This window comes from Prionailurus bengalensis, chromosome A2, assembly GCF_016509475.1.
Source record: "Prionailurus bengalensis isolate Pbe53 chromosome A2, Fcat_Pben_1.1_paternal_pri, whole genome shotgun sequence".
NCBI lineage: Eukaryota > Metazoa > Chordata > Mammalia > Carnivora > Felidae > Prionailurus > Prionailurus bengalensis.
In genome coordinates this window covers 122,549,215-122,571,567 of record NC_057348.1, presented here as the reverse complement: position 1 = coordinate 122,571,567, position 22,353 = coordinate 122,549,215, and the positions used below count along the sequence as shown (strand labels likewise).

At 39.1% G+C, this 22,353-nt stretch overlaps 1 protein-coding gene across 4 annotated transcripts in view; it reads left to right on the top strand.

Moving 5' to 3' along the window:
* Positions 1–22,353, top strand: part of PDE1C (phosphodiesterase 1C) — a 507,283-nt gene that overhangs the window by 394,826 nt on the left and 90,104 nt on the right. For all 4 annotated transcript variants that reach the window (XM_043589209.1, XM_043589211.1, XM_043589210.1 and 1 more), the window contains 5 exons: positions 2,844–2,957; positions 4,831–5,013; positions 6,002–6,068; positions 11,633–11,749; positions 14,390–14,530. In XM_043589209.1, coding sequence (XP_043445144.1) covers positions 2,844–2,957; positions 4,831–5,013; positions 6,002–6,068; positions 11,633–11,749; positions 14,390–14,530 — 622 coding nt within the window. The remainder of the gene's footprint in view (positions 1–2,843; positions 2,958–4,830; positions 5,014–6,001; positions 6,069–11,632; positions 11,750–14,389; positions 14,531–22,353) is intronic.

Sequence of the window (22,353 nt, the reverse complement as noted above, 5' to 3'; positions counted from 1 at the left end):
TTTTTTGTTTTGTTTTGTTTTGTTTTGGAAAATCATATTAATGATGGATTTTTGAAGTTATCCACACCTGAGAATATATTTGTAGGCAATTCTACTGTATAGATACAGACATAGATCTCTTGAATTATACCACATTATTCTTTAAAAAATGGTATTACTTTTAAATTGCTCTCTGGTATTTGGCATGGTAGAATTCTATGGCCAGCTACATTTCTATTTACTTTGTAAGTCATATATTTTCTCAAACGTTTTCAGGTTCTTTTCTCTATTCCTTGAAATGAAAAATTACAACAGCAAATGTTGGATGTTTTATTTATTTTTTCCTGGTTTTATCTGATCCCTTTTCATCCTCTTACAAAAGGCTTTCTTCAGTCTAGGAAAACTTATTTGACTAAAGCTGCTTCTGTTTGTTTATTTCTTATGGAAGCCCTATTGCAGGTAGACAGAATCATCTGGTCCTTACTTCTATTAGTCTTACGTTTTGCCTAGCCATTTTTTTTTTTTTTTTTTTTTTTACTTTTGGTTCATTCCTCTTAGGTTTTGAGATTTGACATGGGTCCTATTAGAGATTCGTGTCAATTCCTGGTGGAATCTTTAAACCCCAAATGAAGGGAGAAAATTAAAAAAAATTTTTTTTTAATTTACCCTCATTTGACTTTGCTGGTTGAGATTCCAGACATCTTGGGGGTAGTTGGGCCCCTGTAGGTGAGAGTCCAAATTAGAGGCAGACTTAGCCAGGAATGTGTTTTGCTAAAGAACTTCCATTCCTTATTTGGAATAGCTCTCAGGGCTCACAGCTACAACAATCTCCCCATTCTTTGGCAGGCTGGCTGTCCACTGTGTGTGAGTGACTGGTAAGCCCTTCCTGCCAACTCCCTGTCCTGCTGCCCCTGAAATCCAGAACACTTCCTAGTGCTGCTAATGGGAGCCACAGGGCTGATCCTTACCTCTAAGCCCACAGAGGCCTCTGCTGGTTTCCTTTGCCTATTTTCCCATTACGTGCTGGAGATTCACAAGTCCAGTAGTGACCATCCTCAATCTAATTTCTTCTGTATTTTATATCACTGAAATTCCTGGGAATTTCTTTTGTGTGGCTGACCTACTGTTTAAGGTTAATCCAGAACTTTTCCTCAGTATTTACAGGTGATCATTTTCATGTAGATCTGGAGGGGAGTAGTCTACACCTGGCCAAGAAGTGACCTATTATCTCTTATGATGGCAAATCTGAGGATATTTTGAAGTCAGGAACATGGGCATAGCCTTGGGAAATGGAGACTTCATGATACTCTTAGGTATATTGCTAGAATGTTTCCTGTCTGGCTGCCTCTGATGATCAAGGTCACTGAATAACAGCAACAATAATAGTAACAATTGCCTTCAGAAAAACAAAGAGGAAATAAGGAGATGTTGGTCAAAGAATAGAGACTTTTAGTTATAAGATGAATAAGTTTTGGGGATCTAATGTGTTTTGGTGATTATAGCACCGTGATTATAGTTAGCAAGTATTAGTTTCAAGTATTGTATACTTGAAAGTTGCCAACAGAGTAAATCTTAAATGTCTTTGCCGCACACACACACACACACACACACACACACAAACAGGTTGTAAATATTTGAGATTATGAATGTGTTAAGTAATCCTATTCTGGTAATCATTTTTGCAGTATATACATGTGTCAAATCACTGTGTTGCACACCTTAAATTTATACAATGTGATGTGTTAATTATATTAAAGCTAGAAAAAATCCACATGATTGATGTGAACATATTAATATCAATTTGATTTAATCTTTATATCAACTTAGAACATTTGGTGGTTGAATCTCCCATTTTTTTTTTTTTAGCTGACACTCAGAGAAGTTAAATAACTGGCCTGGTATAGCATAGCTAATATGTTGGGGTATGGGGCTCAGACCCAAGGTTGTCCTCAAAGTTTCTGCTCTTTTCTTTACCTAGTGTCAAACAGCCCAAGGAGTTTGTTCAACCTCCATATCTCTGGTATTTACAGTGTTCTCAGTTACTGGACTTTGATCTTCTGCTGTCATTTTATTGCTCTCATATATGCTAACCACTTCTCTGTGGGGATAATGTTGATATAAATAAGAGAGCATATTTTATCATTTCTTTTACATTGTCTGGAATACTTGACCAGCAGTGAGGAAGGTCTTGTCTTCATTACCTTGGTTTATCATCCAGCCTCTCCACCCCCCCACCCCTCCACCCCCCACCCCTACCCCCTGCTTAGAGCTGGGGTATTAATCTGCAAGGAATTCCTCCTGTCCAGGAAAATAGTTTCTCTTCATGTATTCCTTATGTAGCCCTCTATGGGTATTTTGGTGGTCTGACTCTCCTTACCTATCCTGGAACACCCGTTGGCCATGAGGTTACCCATGCAGGCTCATGAAGCTGGTCACTGCTGAACAAACATAACATAGTCTTCAACACAGTGGAATCTCCAGTGGCATTTGGTGAATATTGCTGCTGCTCATGCTTTAATACGTCCAATTAGAACCAAACAAATTGAAATCAGAGAAGCAGAAAATCATTGGTAATTTAGGGAACTCTTAGATAAAAGATAGCTAGAAGTCTTGGGGGTGGTCAGTGCCTGGTGGATGAGAACATTTTTTGTTTTTGCTTCACATTGGCAAAAACGTATGTGTTTGTTTTATAACTTGCTCTTTTGAGAAATACTGGTCTACTCCATCACTAGATTTGTGTTTTCCTTTCAGGTATATTGGGATAAATAAAAATATTCAATGGCTGTAAAATGTGTCACTATAATTGTAAGATTGTTCTTTGTTTCCTCTATTCTAGTTTAGTCATGTCTTTTTTTTCCCCCTAGGCTACGGTCTTTGGTCAAACAATTAGAGAGAGGAGAGGCTTCAGTGGTAGATCTTAAGAAGAATTTGGAATATGCAGCCACGGTACTTGAATCCGTGTACATTGATGAAACCAGGTAAGCTAGAAATGACAGAAGTTAGTGCACTGATGGGAAGTTTTCTGTCATGTGGTTTTCTGAAATGTCCCCCATGGCCTGTATGGGGTAGCAGTCAAATGACTGGTCATGGCACTTTAGTTTCCACAAAGGAATCAGGTAGATTTTCACCCTTACACATCCTCTGTACCTCCTCATCTAGAAAAGAAGCTACTTGAACTTCTCTCACATGGCCTTTATGACAATGAAGTGAGATAATGTAAGAGGAGAAGAAATGATTTTTAAAAATATGGTAAGATTTCTTATCAAGTGTAGAGTTCCACTGTAATTATTGCACATTGTCAGCCTCAGCCTAAAAATTATGTTCGTGTTTTAATTCACATCTGTCTCTAAGCGGAAACTCCTGAAGTGGTAGTGAAGCATTTATCCCCTTAAGCAACGAGAATTCCTCCTTCAATCTTACATGTTACTGATTTTCTTAATAGACTCATCCCACTTGAATTACCCAAAAGTATGAAAGCACTTCCAGTCACCAAATGCATTTGAAAATAGCAAAACGGCTTTTCTTTTGAAAAATGTTGACATGGTAAATATGAAAATCTTATCTTCTTTTTCCTAATTCAGACAGGCTCCTCTGTCAGTCTTACTTTCCTGTACCAGATTCCAATCTGAAAGGATTTCCCCCTGATCTAAGAATTATGTATGTGACTTAGTGTTTGGTGACATGCTTGGTTCCTAATTTAAGGAAATTTGATATCTTAGTTTTTTCCCAAATGTTTTATTTTCTCCCCTGCCCCCCATTTGATGTGTCTAAAGGGGGGAAAAAAAGAACCTTTTTTAAAAAACCCTTTTTATGAACACCTGTTTATACTGCTTATTTTTAGCAGGGCTTAATATAAATATAAAATATAATTTTATTATAACTCATTACTATTTATGTTCTCTTCTGGTGGTCTGACCTATGAACAAGTTTGAAAAGTCAGGTAAGCACATCTGACTTACGTAACTGAGCTCAAATAAAGAACTGAATTATATTGGAAATTGTTCTTGAATTTAGAATTTAAATTTCTATAATGTGCTATCAAACTAGAAAGAATATCAGTTGACATCATTTCAGATGTTTATTATTTCAGAGGACTGGGTTGATGTGATTTGGATAATATTTTACAAAGTAGTTCTTTTTCTCTTTTAAATTAAATTTTTAAAAAAATATTTATTTTATTTTATTTTAAACTTATTTTTATTAAAAATTTATTTATAATTGATGTATAACATTGGGTAACTTTCAGTTGTACAGTGGGTTGATTTATTATATGTTATATATTATAATGTTACCACCATAGCGTTAGCTAACACCTCTATCAGGTCACATAATCATCATTATTTTTTTGTGGTGGGAACAATTAAGATCTAGTCTCTTAGCAACTTCGGAGTTTGTGATACAGTATTATTGTCTATAGCAAAGTCTTTAAATATTCTTTTTTTAAACCCAAAATAATGCCACATGGTCCATCTCTAAAATAAACCTCCCTGTGAATGCATGTTTAAGTGGAGGATTTATATCCCATTCAAATTCCACAAACCTAGGAATACAGATACTGGGTGCTCCTTAGTGCAGTGGGTCTGAGACCTACAGCCTGAAATGGAGTGTATTTGACTTCCTCTGAGTTCTGTGTTTCTTTGTCCAGTCTGGTAGGCAGAACCATCCTGAAACATAAATGGTGAGGTTTTACAAGCCTTACTAAAAACATGCTGTATTTTTTGTGGCCATTTTTATCTGGTTTCGTTGTACCTATGTATGCAGGTGGGGTAGAAAGAAGGAGCAGCTGTTTTGAACAGAGAGCTCTAACTTCAGATTTAATCTCAGTGTCCTGGTTGTATTTCCTCCGTTCAGGCGACTCCTGGATACAGAGGATGAACTCAGTGACATTCAGTCAGATGCAGTGCCTTCTGAGGTCCGAGACTGGCTGGCCTCCACCTTCACGAGGCAGATGGGGATGATGCTCAGAAGGAGCGAGGAGAAGCCACGGTTCAAGAGCATTGTCCATGCAGTGCAGGCCGGGATATTTGTGGAGAGGTAAAGATAGCTGTCATTCAATGACCAAAGCAGCAAAAGGAACACCAGTTTCCAACAACTGAAAGCTTTTCTTTGATTTAATTTTGGTGTCTTTATAAACCAGAAAATTCTGGTGGAAACAGATAGTCTTGAGTGAGAGATTGCCAAAACATATCTATTTAATCTCTGTAGCATCATTAGGACAAGCGTTTGCCTTTGCTCAGAATGCTTTCTGTTAACTAGAAAAGATCTGGTTTGAGTTTTAAAAAAGGCCATCATCTAATCCATCATCCTTTGACATATGTGGATAGTGCCTGCATTTGGAACAGGACAAAGATGCCTTGAGGTTGTTGACCCAGAGGGACCAGTTTGTTGAAAGGCTTTGAGTTCCCCATGACACTTTCCAATTTTGTTGGCCATTTTGCTCTTTAAGTTAAATTGCCCCCTTCCCCAGAAATAGATTGCAGTAATTGATTTCTTCTTCCTATAATCCTTACTGCACAAATCAATTTATTCTTCCTATGACCCTCATTACACAGTTACAGGTTTTAGAAATGCCACATTCAGTTCAGAGTTCACCTGGGACATTTTTCTTTTTGTTTCTGACAGTTCTAAAGAACAAGCTCTTCCAAATGGGTTGCCCATAGGAGTTCCTCATTCAGGTTAAAGTGCTACTTTGCATACTGTCTATGCTGTACTATAATTCACTTCTGGCAGAAGAAGTGACCCAATTTAATAATTGACTTTCCAATTTGGGGCACAGAGATTAATTTTTTTTTGTTTCTTTCCAATGGTTCACGTATTTGGGATTGCTTTAATTTCTCTTGAATTTAACTCTTTCTTAGTCGTCTTGAATGACTATGAAAAAGGTTGTAAAACACCATTACGTTTCTTGGTGCACCCAACGACATGACTTCTCATTATTTGTCAGCACTTAGTATAAGTGTGTGTCCTGCTAATTCCTGTTTGTAAGGTATGACATTGCATTTTTCCCTTCTGACTTTGCCAGAATGTATAGACGGACATCAAACATGGTTGGACTGAGCTACCCACCAGCTGTTATTGAAGCATTAAAGGTAATACCAATGAAAAGATCTTACAGTGTACACGGTATCCTATAAAAAGTATAGTTACATTTGTTGTTAGAAAATGAGAGGCTTTCATGTACAGGTTTCCCAGTCATTCTTGACTTCTTATTTTTCACTTATCTGTTCTTACAGTATCACAATCTTTTTGCCTTTGTCTTGCTAATTTTTTTTCTTTCTTTCTTTCTGTTGTGTGTTTATTTATAAATGCTTATTTATTTATTTTGAGAGAGAGAGAGAGAGAGAGAGACAGGGGGAGAGAGAGAATGAGTAGGGAAGGGCCAGAGAGAGAAGGGGAGAGAAGAAAGAGAGAATCCCAAGTAGGCTCCATGCTCAGCAAGAGCCTGACATGGGGCTCAATCTCATGGTGGCGAGATCATGACCGTGAAATCATGACCTGAACTGAAATCAAGAGTCAGATATTTAACCAACTGAGCCACCCAGGCGCCCTGATAATTTTTTAAATCACACAGTGTGGGTTTCATATTTTTCTACATCACCATCAGAAGGATCTTTGCTGATCAAAGTGGTATCATTATCTGATTATCTACTCTAAGCCCATTTTGTAGATGAAGAAACTGAGACTTAGTGAAATTTTTAAAAAGATACAGTTAATTAGAGCCAGAGCTAAAGTTTGATACCAGAGTTCCAATCACATTGTAAGCTCTCCGTAACGTTTTACTGCATGAATGTGTGTCCCCAGAACCCATGTATCCTACTGTTTACCCAAGACTCCCACTGAGCCCAAAAGTTCCACGAGAAGTTACATAGACATTTGAGTCTAAGTGTGCTAAGTCCTGGAGAGTTATTTTGCCAGGCAAGCTCTTGGAATTGTATAGAATATCTCTAAAAGCCTCAAAGTGGATGTATTCCTCTAGATATGCATCCGTTCAGGTCCACTGGTTTGAGGTTATCCTGGCTGTACTAAAGCGGATCTGGCTTCTGGATTTGAGGGTGGGGCTGTGCTAAGGGCCAGATCACTTGGCTCCTTGACATTGATGATGTCTGTACATGGAATCACCCATTTGCTCAGGGACATCCTAGCATTATTACTATTGTTAAATGTATTGTTGTCTTTCTCTGAAACCTGAAACATGTATTACCTGATGATATTTTTGGAAGATAACTTAAATTACCTATTTATGGAATCAGGGATGGGAGTGCTTAATTCAATGTCAAGAGTGAGCCTTTTGGGGCCATTTTGATTATATATTTCATAGTCTCTTTCTCTTGCTGCAAGAACATTCACTAATTGAATTTGTGAGACCCTGTATTCAGATTCTCAGTTCTCCATTTTCTGCCTCTTAGCTCATCCTAAGAACAGGAAAGATACTCAAGAAGGTTACAGCAAGAAGACACGTTTCCTGTCACTCCTTTTCAATCCCCCACCAGTGCCCAATACATTGGTGAAATTCGTAGCGACATTTCTCATTTAATCAGTGAAATCGCTTCACGAGATCTGATGTTTCATAACACCCATTATGAAGCTGCATTGATTTTCTTAACGGAACCTGAAACATTCAATGAAAGCTTAGGGACATTAAAAGAAGCCTTTATCTTATAATTTCTTCTTTTATTGTGAACATCAATACAGGTAGTTATACCTGTGCTAAGAAATTTATGAAAATATTTCTTCTAAATTGGAGCGTCTTTTCTATGCAAAATAACTGAAGAAAATGTGGAGCAACCTGGGATATCCATGAATTGTTATTTTTTAGCTTAGGGAAAAGTAATTCTCAGATGAGCACATGTTGTCTTTCTGAGGGGAAAGGAACCTAGATGATACAGCCCAAGAATAAGTACTAACTCTCCAAATTACTACCCTTCTCCGCAAGTATTGCTGATAATGTGCATAAGGCTAAAGCTTCCCTTTGTCTTGATCCTGTCCGCTGTTTACTGGGGAAGTTCAAGATTTTTTTACAATGTAATATTTCTACCCCACCCCCCACCCCCCAAGACTTTGGTTTTATCTGCAGTGGATTGGAGGGGAGTTGGCAAGATCACACAGATATTCTTTTTTTTTTTCTTTCCTTTTTCTTTTTTTTTTTTTTTTGTTTTAGGTGGTGCTTGTTAGGAAAGGTTATTTCTACTTCATTGCCAGCAGTTTATATGGAACCACTATTGTTTCCTTCTATTATAGAAAATTTCCTGAAAGACTTAGAAAATACAATTCAGTAAAATAACCATCATGCCACTGACGTGTTAACCTTTGTGATTAATGTAAGAACATGGCATAAAATCACACTTAAATAAGAGAATAATTAACCACCACCAATCTCTAAATTTGAAATTTTTGTTCTTTTAATTTTTTCCATCCAATATATGCTAGCTTCTCATTTGGGGAGTTTTCTCTCTAATCTTTTGAGGTGGGGTTATTGAAATTATAGAAGTGTTGTTATTGTTTAGAAGGCAGCTGTTGTGTAACTTAGAAAGAGACACCCTGGGCAGACTCCAGGTTTAAAGTGGGAGGAAATGAGGAGTTTCGGGCTATGTTAGACTGATAGGAAGTTCATGAAATTTTTCTTCGGGAATGGGCCTTGGGCCAAGTTTGGTAAGACAGGAAGAATGGCTTAAGACAGTTAAAGTAGGTGCTTGTTAAAAATGGATTCTGCAAGTCCCTCACCCAAGAATCAGCATTTTTTTTCCTGAGCACCTTGGGTGGTTCTGAAGAACATTAAAATTGGAGAATCACAACTACGGCCCTTTTAAAAATGAGTGGCAGACTCTGGAAAACAGTGTGGAGGTTCCTCAAAAAATTAAAAATAGATCTACCCTATGACCCAGCAATAGCACTGCTAGGAATTTACCCAAGGGAAACAGGAGTGCTGATGCATAGGGGCACTTGTACCCCAATGTTTATAGCAGCACTTTCAACAATAGCCAAATTATGGAAAGAGCCTAAATCTCCATCAACTGACAAATGCATAAAGAAGTTGTGGTTTATATATACAATGGAATACTACTTGGCAATGAGAAAGAATGAAATATGGCCTTTTGTAGCAATGTGGATGGAACTGGAGAGTGTTATGCTAAGTGAAATAAGTCCTACAGAGAAAGACAAATACCATATGTTTTCACTTTTATGTGGATCCTGAGAAACTTAACAGAAGACCATGGGGGAGGGGAAGGGGGAAAAAAGGAGAGGGAGGGAGGCAAACCATAAGAGACTCTTAAAAACTGAGAATAAACTGAGGGTTGATGAGGAGTGTGAGGGAGGGGAAAGTGGGTGATGGGCATTGAGGAGGTCACCTGTTGGGAGGCACACTGGATGTTGTATGGAAACCAATTTGACAATAAATTTCATATTAAAAAAATAATAAACATATTCTTTATTTAAAAAAATAAAAATGAGTGGCAGGAGAGAACATCCATCTCACTATTCACACTCTTCCTCCTGTTTCCCTAACTCCTAATATTCAGAATAAATAATGACTTCTTACTGTGATGATTTCTCAATTTTCAGTGACAGCCTTTCTCTTTTCTATTCATTTGAGAGAATAGGATTAAAAAATCACAAAATGTTTTCCCACCTACTGAGTTGTCTGTGGACTTTTCCTTAGGACTAATGGTCAGACGATGGATGGCATGACAGTAGCAATTATGGTAGCTAAGGTGAAGCTTTAGGTCTTGGGTTATCTTAAATGGCCCCGCTGTCTATGGCCTGGGCCCTGTTGGGCATTTAGGGCATGAGACCTCAGTCACAGCATATATTCACTGAGTTTACAATGCCATCTGTTGGCAGTGATATCAGTGGGACTGTTACCTGGATCTGCTACCAAATGGCATTAGCCAATTCCTCTCGTCTTTCAGAGGTTGCCATCTGTAAAAGTGGGGAAAGTAACACCTATTTCTAGAGTTGTGAGGGCTAGCAAATGTACATTAACACTTCTCTCACTGAGCTTGGCACAGAAAATATGCTCAGTACTTAGAGCTATTTCTTTAGTTGTTATAATGGAGGAGAAATTATAGAAGGCTGAGGTGAGGTTACCAGTAAGTGTCAGTTGAAGCAATCCACTGAAACCCTTTTGGAAAAGTTTTGTTTTCCCTATATATGATTCAGTTTTCCTGTGCCCTGGCATCCAAGAGAGAGACTCTAGTGGCCTTAGGATGATCTTTGGCGGTTGGGATGTTTGAGACGGGACAGGATTGGAATAGCTGGCTGATGTTGGAATGCACTGAGGGCTGAGGTGAGAGCCACTTAGGTTAACAGTTCCAGACCACCAGAGTCTCTTCCAGGGAAGCATCTGACACTTTACCTTGACTCAACATGGTCTCACATGGGTCCTTATTGTCATGCTTATGGCAGGACACTGTCTTTACTGAAAGTTAACCCTCCCCACCCCTTTTTAAGTTTATTTATTTATTTATGAGAGAGAGAGAGAGAGAGAGAGAGAGAATGCACAAGTGGGGAAGGGGCAGAGAGAAAAAGGGAAGGAGAGAGAATCCCAAGCAGGCTCTGTACCACCAGTGCCGAGCCTGATGTGGAGCTCGAACTCACAAACCACGAGATCATGACCTGAGCCAAGGTTGGAAGCTTTAACTAACTGAGCCACCCAGGCACCCCTGAAAGTGAAACTCTTGACACAAGAAACCAAATAACTGTTGCTTTAACTATTGCTTAAACGTACTTTTGTTTACTACATCCACAAGTGGCTGACTATAAGTCAAAGACACATCAGACAAGTTTACATATATCTTGGAGTCTATATCTTTATAGACATATAAACCTTTGAACTTCAAGAATGGTGTGTGAGGAGTGCCTTCAGCTTAGGTCTTAGTTTTACTTTTTTTAGTAAAGTGACTTACAGATTTGAGGGCTAGGTTCTCAGATCAGTGACTCCAAAAGTTGTAGCATTTTTCTGTTTTGTGAAATGAAATCTTTCTCCACGGTTTTAGCTCAGCGGTTTGAACTGAAGTGACATATTACTTGTATTCTGTATCAGGCATTTTTCTGAAGATTTTAAGTGGGTTAATGTTCTCAACTGTGGACTAAGAGGAAGTCCATAGGTAATAGTAAGGGACTGGGGAGAAGTTTGGAGGAGGGAAGCACCCTAGGTTGTTGTGAAGTGAATAAAGATGGGAAGTTCAGCGGTGTAGTGGACAGGCTTAATGGAAAGAGCCTGAGCTGAGGCATCTGTTGACTGTTTTTGTGTCCTCGCCCCCACTTGTGTCTATAACACTTCATTTGTGGTGCGTCTGAGGGAAATGCACTTCTCAGTTTTTCTCATCTGTAAGATGTGACCAATACTGCCTACCACTTAGGGTTGTTTTCAGGACAAATCATGTGTTTATCACACATCACAATGCCTAGCATGTGGTAGGCACTCCATAAATTAGAGCTGTTGTTACAAATAGTAAGACTACTTAAAATTATTTTATCAGTACATGCTACTTATGTGTGCCAAATTGGAAAAAGTTGAGGGCGGAAAGGGTGTTAGAGTTTTGGGCTGTGAAAATCCTGGGTGAGGGTTATGGGGTAACTCCCAAGTGGGGAGACTGGTAGCTGTGCAAGTGGCTATGGACTAAGGCATTCTTTCTCCTGCCCTGCCATACAGGATGTGGACAAGTGGTCCTTTGATGTCTTTTCCCTCAATGAGGCCAGCGGGGATCATGCACTGAAATTCATTTTCTATGAATTACTCACACGCTATGATCTGATCAGCCGTTTCAAGGTCAGTGCCTACTTTTATTTATTTATTTAATTTTTTAAAAATTTTTTTAATGTTTATTTATTCTTGAGAGAGAGAGAGACAGAGCTTGAGGAGAAGAAGGGCAGAGAGAGAGGGAGACACAGACTCTGAAGCAGGCTCCAGGCTCTGAGGTGTCACAACAGAGCCCAGCGTGGGGCTCGAACTCACAGGCTGTGAGATCATGACCTGAGCCGAAGTCGGACGCCCAACCAACTGAGGGGCCACTCAGGAGCCCCACTGCCTACTTTTTTTTTTTTTTTTAATTTTTTTTTTTTTTTTAACGTTTATTTATTTTTGAGACAGGGAGAGATAGAGCATGAACGGGGGAGGGTCACAGAGAGAGGGAGACACAGAATCTGAAACAGGCTCCAGGCTCTGAGCTGTCAGCACAGAGCCCGATGCAGGGCTCGAACCCACCGACCGCGAGATCGTGACCTGAGCCGAAGTCAGACGCTTAACCGACTAAGCCACCCAGGCGCCCCTCCACTGCCTACTTTTAAAATATGCCTGCTTTGGGGCGCCTGGGTGGCGCAGTCAGTTAAGCGTCCGACTTCAGCCAGGTCATGATCTCGCGGTCCGTGAGTTTGAGCCCCGCGTCAGGCTCTGGGCTGATGGCTCAGAGCCGAGCCTGTTTCCGATTCTGTGTCTCCCTCTCTCTCTGCCCCTCCCTCGTTCATGCTCTGTCTCTCTCTGTCCCAAAAATGAATAAACGTTGAAAAAAAAATATGCATGTTTTGTCCACCCTTGCATGACTTTTGGGCTAAGACCAAGAGAATCCTTTTAATATGGACTGAAAACTGCTGTGGGTGACTTGGGAAGCATCATCCAGACAGCCGCTTCCCTGAATTCTGCAGTGGGAACTTTTCCTTAAGCCCTTGTCCAGTGGGGCTCACGGCAGGCAAGAGGCTGGAGCCACACAGTTTGATCCCAGTCTTCCTAGAAGTACAACCGGAAGTGTGGACTAGCAGAACTCCCCTACAACTCGGCCTGCGGATCTCATTTCAGCCTGATTTCGTGTATTGTCAAGCACTCTTGGCATGGAGACAGTAATGGAGACAGAGTGTGCATCTGCTGTCTCTGCAAACTTCTTTCCCCACCACTTGGTTCAGATTCAGACAAATGCTCTCACTTATCATCTGTGACAGATCATCGGTATTTCCCAGCCATTCATGCTTCAAATTAACTCTTCAACTTTAAGTAAAGAGCATGAATTGTTTTCAGTGTTCAATCCCCTCTGCTTTCTAATACCACGGACTCTAGAGGTGGGGCCAGGTTCCTCAGGGAATCTGCATTTGTCCAGTGACCTTTATCGTACCATGTTCCTTGCACTTCTCTCATCGTATGGATGAACCTCTGGAAATCGCAGGGGTTTTGTTTTTTGTTTTTTTAATATAATGCCTTGATTTCTCTAGACAGCACAGTTCTTTATCACTTTCCTAACACAGGTGGAGGTGTATTTCTTACATAGCCATAAATGCAGTGGTCCTCAATTACTTTTGTATCCAAAATCTGCTTGAAAACCTGGTGGATACTCAGTTCTTGTGCACATATGCACATCTTGTAACCTAACACTTCAGTGACTCATGGATCTCTCATGAACAGTCCAAAGAACCTAGGTTTATTGACTCTTCATCTTAAAAATGATAATGACTTAGTCTCTGACATATGAGAGGCAACATTTACATTTTTAAAAACCCACAAATGGTAAATATTGAAGGATGTGCCCAAGGAAGAACATGTAATGGATGCTCACAAAGTGTAATAGTAAAGCATTTTCCTTTTTTTTTTTTTTTCCCCTTTCTAATGTGATGGTTAGTCTCCTGGAATACTGGAATACACACTCTCTTTTTTCCCCAGTTTTATATTTGATAATTTACTCTAAACCAAGGAATTTATCCAGAAAAGAAATACAGTGAATGTTTTCAGGGGCCCCCTTTTTTTATAGAAGTATTTTGCACTAGTCTTTATTTTCTGCCACACACAAAAAAAACAGGTATGTATATTATACATATTTGAGACAGAAAAGGAATTAGGCTAATTGGAAATATTAATCCAAATTGCAATGCAACAATAATAAATTGCCAAGTAATAGAACATATTTTGTTGTGTTTTTTCCATGTGTCCAGGGCATACAATCACTCCTTCTAAAGGGCACAGTTTTCAGGAGGTGGCAGCCTAAGTTTATTTTGCAATGATTTTACAACTTGAGATCTCTATGTACTTTGTGTTTCCCCCCCAAATAAATGATATATGCTACACAGCTTGTATTCATTTATTTCTCAAGAAATAAAAGACTTGACCCTTTGCTTGAGATATAAATGAACACCTATCTTTCTGCCCTAAGTGTCTTTGAGATGATCCTGTTTCGTTCCCCCTGGAGCTCGAAACTGAGCACAAAAAGCAATTTGCAGGGCAGACTGTTCTTAAACCAGGGACTTCCTGGGAGATTTTTCAAATCAGCTGATAATTTGTTCAGAGATTTTTACTAATTTTGAGAAGTTCACGTTTCTTCACGTGGTATGTTATGCCTCCAGAAAGAGGCAGCTAGAGTGCCTTAGATTTCTGCTGCCTCACTTCAGGCTACCAAATCACTAGCTAAACCACCTTCCTGCTCTCTTTCAGATCCCCATTTCTGCTCTTGTCTCATTTGTGGAGGCCCTGGAAGTAGGATACAGCAAGCATAAAAATCCTTACCACAATTTAATGCATGCTGCTGACGTTACACAGACTGTGCATTACCTCCTTTATAAGACAGGAGTAGCGGTAAGTACGGACAGGAATTCTTAGATGACACGAAAAAATGTGATGATGATTTTTTTTTATTGGAGGCACAAGAAGTGCACTGGTGCGTGGACTTCCTGCTCCCCCAAAATTGCCTAACCAGTCACTGAAGGTCTTGGGGTTCTTCATTGCCTCTGATATTTTCTCCATCCTGGACTTGATGAAATGAATATGAGATAGTGACTTGCATCTTTATTAGGCTATGGCCAAATTAAATATAATTTCTAGAACGAAATCTGTATTTCCAGATATGGAGAGTAGTACTATTAACCTCTTGCTATGGCCAATGACAGTGCTATCCATGTATACTGGAATTGTACCAATGTGTCTGGCACCCACATAACACACGGTTAGCTTTTGGTTTAAACCACTAGACCTTTTTCACAAGGACTATGGTTATTCTCATCCTATTTATGTGTGTTTGATTTGTTTGACCTAAGGGTCAATGTTACTTCTAACCGTGTGAAACTTTTCTTGCTCATTTTGGCCCAACATTTCAACTCTTTAGATGTTTTTGAATCTCTGTTCTATAATCCATTGTATGAACTGACCTGTTTAACTTGCTTATCTATGCCTTTTCCCCTTTTGCTTTGATGGGAGCCATTAATTTGACAAGATATAGCTATTAGTAACAAACAGCTAGTTCTCTATGTTGTTCTCTTGTGACTTTTTCCTTTGAAATCTTCTTCAGAGTTGACATCAAGGTAGACATTCTTCAACTATGGTTATTAATTAGCCCATAAACTCAACACATTTGTTATTTTTTCCTCTAGGGCATGTTGAAAGACTTGGTCTAATGTCTCACTGAATTAAAAATGGAACACAGTGGGAAGAATGTGGGCTTTGAAGCAAGATATAGTGGGACATAAATCCTTGAGTAATTACATATTAGATTTTTGTGACCTATGATAAATTGCATAAATCTCTCAGTCAAGATTTCCTCATTCTTAAAATGGTGAAAAAAATATTCCATCTTGTAGAAATACTGTGATGGTTAGGAATAAACTATGAAAAAGATGAAGTGCTCTATCTGCGTCATAAAGGAAGCTCAACAGTTAGGAATTGTTAGTAAAACTTTGCTGGACTGCCCCCAAAAACCTCGTATCAATGTTCAGTTCTTTTTTGTTGTAAAACTGATTTTTTAAAAAACTTTAATATTTATTTATTTATTTATTTATTTATTTATTGAAATAAAAGAAATGTTTATTTATTTTTGAGACACAGAGCATGAATGGGAGAGGGGCAGAGAGAGAGTGAGACATAGAATCTGAAGCAGGCTCCAGGCTCTGAGCCATCAGTACAGAGCCTGATGCAGGGCTCAAACCCACAAACCATGAGATCATGACCTGAGCCATAGTCGGATGCTCAACCAACTGAGCCACCCAGTTGCCCCACGTTTATTTATTTTTTGAGAGAGACAGAGCATGAGTTGGGGAGGAGCAGAGAGAGAGGGAGACACAGAGTCTGAAGCAGGCTCTGAGCTGTCAGCACAGAGCCCAATGTGGGGCTCGAACCCATGGACCTGACTGCGAGATCATGACCTGAGCTGAAGTTGGATACTTAACTGACTGAGCCACCCATGCATAAAGGGGACCTGTTTAATGTGATAAAAGATTTTTGCCAGAAACATAGATCAGGCTTAGTTAATGGTGGTTCCATGAGGGCATGGAACAAAACAGGGATGCCCTCATTAATGTTGCTATTGAGCATTTTTCTGGAGGTCTCAGCCAATGCAGTATCGTATCTAAAAAAGTTGAAGAAGTATCGTGTGAAAATAATTTTACCATCTCATTTAAAAAATCAAGAAAATCAACCAAAAATTATTACATCAAATAAAAGTCCTCAATAAGATCTAGATAAAGTAGCTATCCTCTTGACTGGAAATTAACAAGTGTAACAGAAAAACACACATTCCTGAGAATTTTTTTAAAAAAATCAATAAATTGCTAATGAATAACTTTAAAAGTGATAAAAAGGAAACTGTAAAACTAAAGGGCAGAGAAACAACGCTTAAATAAAAAAAGAAATACACTATATTTTTTAATGTAAATCTTCAGTGTTATATAGATGTCAGTTTTCCTCAAACTAATCTATAAATTCAAAGCAATACCAATGAAAAGTAATGAAACATGATAAACTGAGTATGAAATATATGTAAAACAGATATTTCACAACTGTGGAAAAAACAGTTTTGAAAAAAATGTATGTGATGCGGTAGTCCTTATTCTACTAGGTATTAAAATAGATGCTGAAACTATAGTAATAAAGACAGGGTGGTCATGGCACCTGGGTGACTGAGTTAAGTGTCCAACTCTTGATTTTGGCTCAGGTCATGATCTCACTGTTTGTGAGATGGAGCTCCATGCTGACAGCATGGAGCCTGTTTGAGATTCTCTCTCTCTCTCTCTCTCTCTCTCTCTCTCTGCCCCTCTCCTCCTCTCTCTCTCTCAAAAATAAATAAAATAAAGTAAAATAAAATAAAATAAAATAAAATAAAATAAAGACAGGATGGTATTTGTGTAAAAATAAACAAATAGATGAATGAAATTGAGTAAAGTTTCAAAAACAAAACGCAAATTTATTTATTGAGCACTTATTATGTACTAGGTACATTTTTACAGGATGAGGATACATTGCTGCTCTTACAGAACTTATGTTCTAGTGGGAGGTTATAAATAGAAGACCAATGAAAAAATAAACAAAGAATATATCGTAGTGTTCTGTAAAGAATTAAAATAGGGCACCCACGCAGACAAAACTGGGAATTTCATTAGACAGTTAGGAAAGGCCTCTCTCTGGAGGTAATATTTAATCTGAGATGGTCATGAGTTTTAGCTTGAGCCATGCCAAGGACTGAAGAAGAGTATGCCGGTAGAGTTAAGGTGGAACTAGCACATATCCCGTCACGAGAGAACAGCTTTGCAGCATTCAAGGAGCAGAATATAAAAGTACATGAGGGGAACAGTGGTACAAGACAAGTTTGGAGAAGGTAGGAATCAAACCAAGTTTGGCTTCATAGGCCTGGGTAACGAGTTTAAGTATAGTTTCTAGGTGCAGAGTGAGGCCTCTAAAGGATTTCAGACCGGGGAGTGATGTGCTCTGATGAAGATTAGAAAAGTGTTACTGTGGAGGATAGATTTTGAGGCAGCCTGGTGGAAGAGGTACTGTAGAAGTCTACCAGAGAGATAAGGGTAGTTTGAACACAGAAGGACAATCCTGGGATACAGAGACAAAAACATCTGTCTTTGAGGTAGAGTTAAAAGGACTGGGTGGTAAGTAGAATTTAGAAATTTAAAAGAGTACATTTTACACCTTTGGTTTGATAAATGCAGTTGATGAGAGAGCCTGGTGGCAAAACAGGCTTTGGGAGAGGGGGAGTCAACAGTTTTGATTTAGATATGTTGAGTTTCAGATCGTTATTAGACATCAGTGTCGAAATGTCCAGTGGGAAGAGAATGAATGGAGTCTAGACCTCTGGAAAGAGGTCAGGGATTCTCATGTAGGTTAGGAAATCTACAGCATATCAATATTATGCAAAAGACATGGAATTAGATGAGATTATCTAAGGAGGTGGTGTGAATAGAGAAGTAGAAGGGGCTCTTCAGTGAGTCCTGGAGGAGCCTAGAGTTTATTTTTTTTTTTTTTTAATTTTTTTTTTCAACGTTTATTTATTTTTGGGACAGAGAGAGACAGAGCATGAATGGGGGAGGGGCAGAGAGAGAGGGAGACACAGAATCGGAAACAGGCTCCAGGCTCCGAGCCATCAGCCCAGAGCCCGACGCGGGGCTCGAACTCACGGACCGCGAGATCGTGACCTGGCTGAAGTCGGACGCTTAACCGACTGCGCCACACAGGCGCCCCGAGCCTAGAGTTTAAAATGAAGGTAAAGAATTAGAGCCACTAATGGTAACTAAAATGGAGTGGTCAGTGACATGGAATAAAAACCAAGAGAGTGCAGTGTCATGGACGCGAAGGAAGGAAAGTGCTTCAAAAGAGAATAGTGAACTGTGTGACACATACCAAAATGTCCAGTAGAATGAGGATAGGCAAGTAACCACTGCCTTTGGCACATGGAAGTCATTTGTGTCCTTGGCTTGAGTGGTCTCAGTGCTTTGGTGAGGATGGAACACTGAGGATAATGAAGAAAGATTGCAGGTGAGAAGGTAAGGATGTGTGTATAGATGACAACATTACAGGGAAAATGATTCAGTTCAACAAGTGTTTTGAGGACTGTTGTTCATTTGGGGGGAAAAAGAATGTTATTGTTCTACTTTAAATCATTTGCCAAATATCGGACAAATGAATTAAAGATGTGAATACAAAAATAAAAATCCAATCATATCAGAAGAAACTATGAGAATATGTTTATGTACTTGAAAAAGGAAATTCTTTCTTAAACACAAAAGTTATATAAAAATATTGATTAAGCTGAGTATATTAAAATTAAAACCTGTAGGGTAAAAAGAATCATCATAGTGGTGTAAGGAAAATATAGAGAGAGCAAGGATTAAGATCCAGGTTATAGAAAGGAATCAACAAGAAAAGATACAAATTCAGTAGAAAGTAGGAGGAAACCTATTCACAGAGTTACGATTGCCCTGTTATAAAGTCTCTGTCATAGGCAGACTTTGGTCTCCCCCCACCCTCCACTCCCCAGTTTATATTGTTGAAAGTCCTAATCTCCAGTGCTTCAGAATGTGACTATATTTGGAGACAAGATCTTTAAAGACATAATTTAGGTCACATAGGTGGGCCAATATGACTGTTGTCCTTATACAAAGAGGAGATTAAGATTGTAGACATGCATGTGTGCATAGGAAAGGCCATGTGAGATCACAACACAAAAGTGGCCATCTGCAACCTGAGAAGAGGGCTCTCACCACAAACCAACCCTGCCAATGCCTTGATCTTGGACTTCTAGCCTCTAGAACTGAAAAAATACATTTCTCTTGTTTAAGCTGCCTAGTCGGTGGCCATTTTGTTATGGCAGCCCAAGCAAACAAATAGAGTAGCAGAGCCATGATTTGGTCCCAGGATTGACTTCTAACACCATGCATTTATGTATTTAGCTATACTTCTATAATACCTGTGGCCAAAATAGAAACATAAAAAAATAAGCCCCTGATATTCTTACACCTCAGTGTCCTCATGTGATCCCTGAAAGTATTGTGGTGAGGATCAAAATGGATGTAAAAACGTACTTTGGATGCATCTATTCAACATATATTTAGTCGGTACTTTCTGTGTACGGTGTACAATGGAGATATAAAGGTGAATCATACGTAGCTTTTTTAGCCCTCGAGAAAAACTCCAAGTATTTATGCTAATGCAAGTTATCATTAACATGAATGTTATATCCTAGCAGCCAATGATCATGATGTGTTGCATACTGTTCTTAAATGAGCTCGTTTGCCATTGAATTTTCATTATCAATTCAGGCCATATTCAGAATCATTCTTAAATATAGAAACTACTTCCCGCCCACACTCTCTTGGAAATGCAGCTCAAAACAAATTTCTTTCATTGCAAGCTTACAAAAACAGTGGGGAGCATTCTGATGAATGGAGAGCATATTGTTACTCTAACCTTTCATTACAAACCAAGAGGGGGAAAACGCTTTAAATCATTTCAGTTTTATAAACTGTAAGACACGTAGGGAATCAAAACATCCTATTGATAAAGTGATGTCTGGGCTTCAACATCAACAGTATTACTCACTGTAATCTGTTTATATTACTCATTATTGCTTAACTTAGATTCTGAGGAGATGCTTGAATCCTTTCAGAATTATTTTGCCTACTTTTAAGAGAAAAATCCTTGAACAGAAGTAGACTGAAGAGTTGTTGATTGAATAAATATGAATTAGACTCCGAGCTCCAAAGTTTGATTTAGGTTTGATTTAAGAAAAGATTCCAAACTGCAAAGCCATCCCTTGGCCCCTTTCATTGCTTTTGTCAGGCAAGTGCCATTAATTTTCCTTTTGCTTATTTTTTTTTAGAAGGGAGAAGCTGTATATCTTGTACTTTTGATCATATATTTTGTCATCATATAAAGGAAACACTAAGCACATATAAATGGTTAAAGAGTGCTAAATAATTTTATTAGTCTTTGTGGTCAACAGAATTTTTGCCCCCATGATTTGCCCTCTGCTGCAACACTAATGGTACCTTTGATGCCAAAACATGAATACAGTGAAGGTTCCATCAGGGTTCCATGAAGTAGGGGATGAGCTCGGATTCTCCAGGAGGGCCCAATGTACATGTGGGTCCTTGAAAGTCAAGAGGTGGCAGAGGAAGTGTGAGGACTCCACAAGCCGTTGCTAGCTTGAAGATGGAGGGGGCCGAGTGGAAAGCACAAGAAGGAAACGAATTCTGCCAATGCTCTGAATGTACCTGGAAACAGAGTTTTCCACAGAGCTTCCAGAAAAGTACACAGCCCTGCCAACACCTTGATTTCAGCCATTTGAGATTCTCACTGGAAAATCCAGCCACACTATGCTGCTTCTGACCTACAGAAGAACTGTTGACCAATAACTGGGAGGTGTTCTTTGAGCCTTAAGTTTGTGGTAATTTAAGGTAGCAATAGAAAACTAATATAGGGGTGGAAACATTACAGAGAAACTGTCATTCCCATATCAAAGCCATAACTTGCTAATAATGTCCCCTCTAGCAGTTTTGCCCATGTCGTTTTCCTTGAGGTGTCCACTGCCCTCCACCTGCCCGCATGCCCACACATACGGTGCTTGCTTCCTGAGTCATGCACTACAGAATTCGAAGTCCACTGCTACCAGTTGTCACGGCATCCCTGTTATTGAATTAGTTGTGACACTCATATTTTATAGATAGGGAGATGCTGATAGGATCTGTGGCTTGTCCCTTGTCACAGTTTGATAACTCTAGAAGACAATTCATGTGGGACTTAAATTTCTTACTTTTGGGTTGTCATAAAAACTTCTGGGTTCACACTAATTAACTTGGAAAAGGCAAGAAGATCTGGACCATATTAAAATACGGAGGCCAGGGGCTCCTGGGTGGCTCAGTCAAGCATCTGACTCTTGATTTTAGCTCAGGTTATGATCTCAACGGTTTGTTGGATCGAGCCCTGCGTTGGGCTCTGCACTGACACCATGGAGCCTGCTTGGAATTCTCTCTCCCTTTCTCTCTATCCCTTCCCCACTTGTGTGCTTGTACTCTCTTCTGTCTCTCAAAATAAATAAGTGAACTTAAAAAAATATGAAGCCTAATTTCCCTCAAAATAACTTCTTCCACCTTCTTTGTCTCTATTAATGATGCTATCTAATACTACCCATTATTTTGTTTTGTTTTGTATTTTTGTCACTTAGCTAGTAATATTAGGACCATCTTTAATTCACTCTTATCCTTGACTACAACCTCTTCTGCCCACTTGCAGTCAGTTGACTGCTATGAGTTAGCAATGAATTCTACCTTCATACTATCTCTGCATCCTATAAGGACTTTGCCATGCAGAAGTACTGTTCTTATTTCTCCCCCTCACTGGCATGCTGACCGTGTTACCCTCTTGCATGTAAACTTCATTGCCTGTTGAATCTGGTTTGTGTTCCTCACTCTGGCTTCTAGTGCCAGGGCTCTAAGTAGCCCGAACTCCCACTCCTCTAAAGGGAATCATTTCCTTACTCATGATGAATCAGCTTTTGATGCTGGGACTGGCTCATTTCTTCATTCTTCTGAAAATGCCCTCTTCCATTTCTTGTTCTGTCCAATCTTCAAGGTCCATCTGTGAAGCTGTTTCTCACTCTTTTTTCTTTTTTTTTCTTTTCTTTTCTT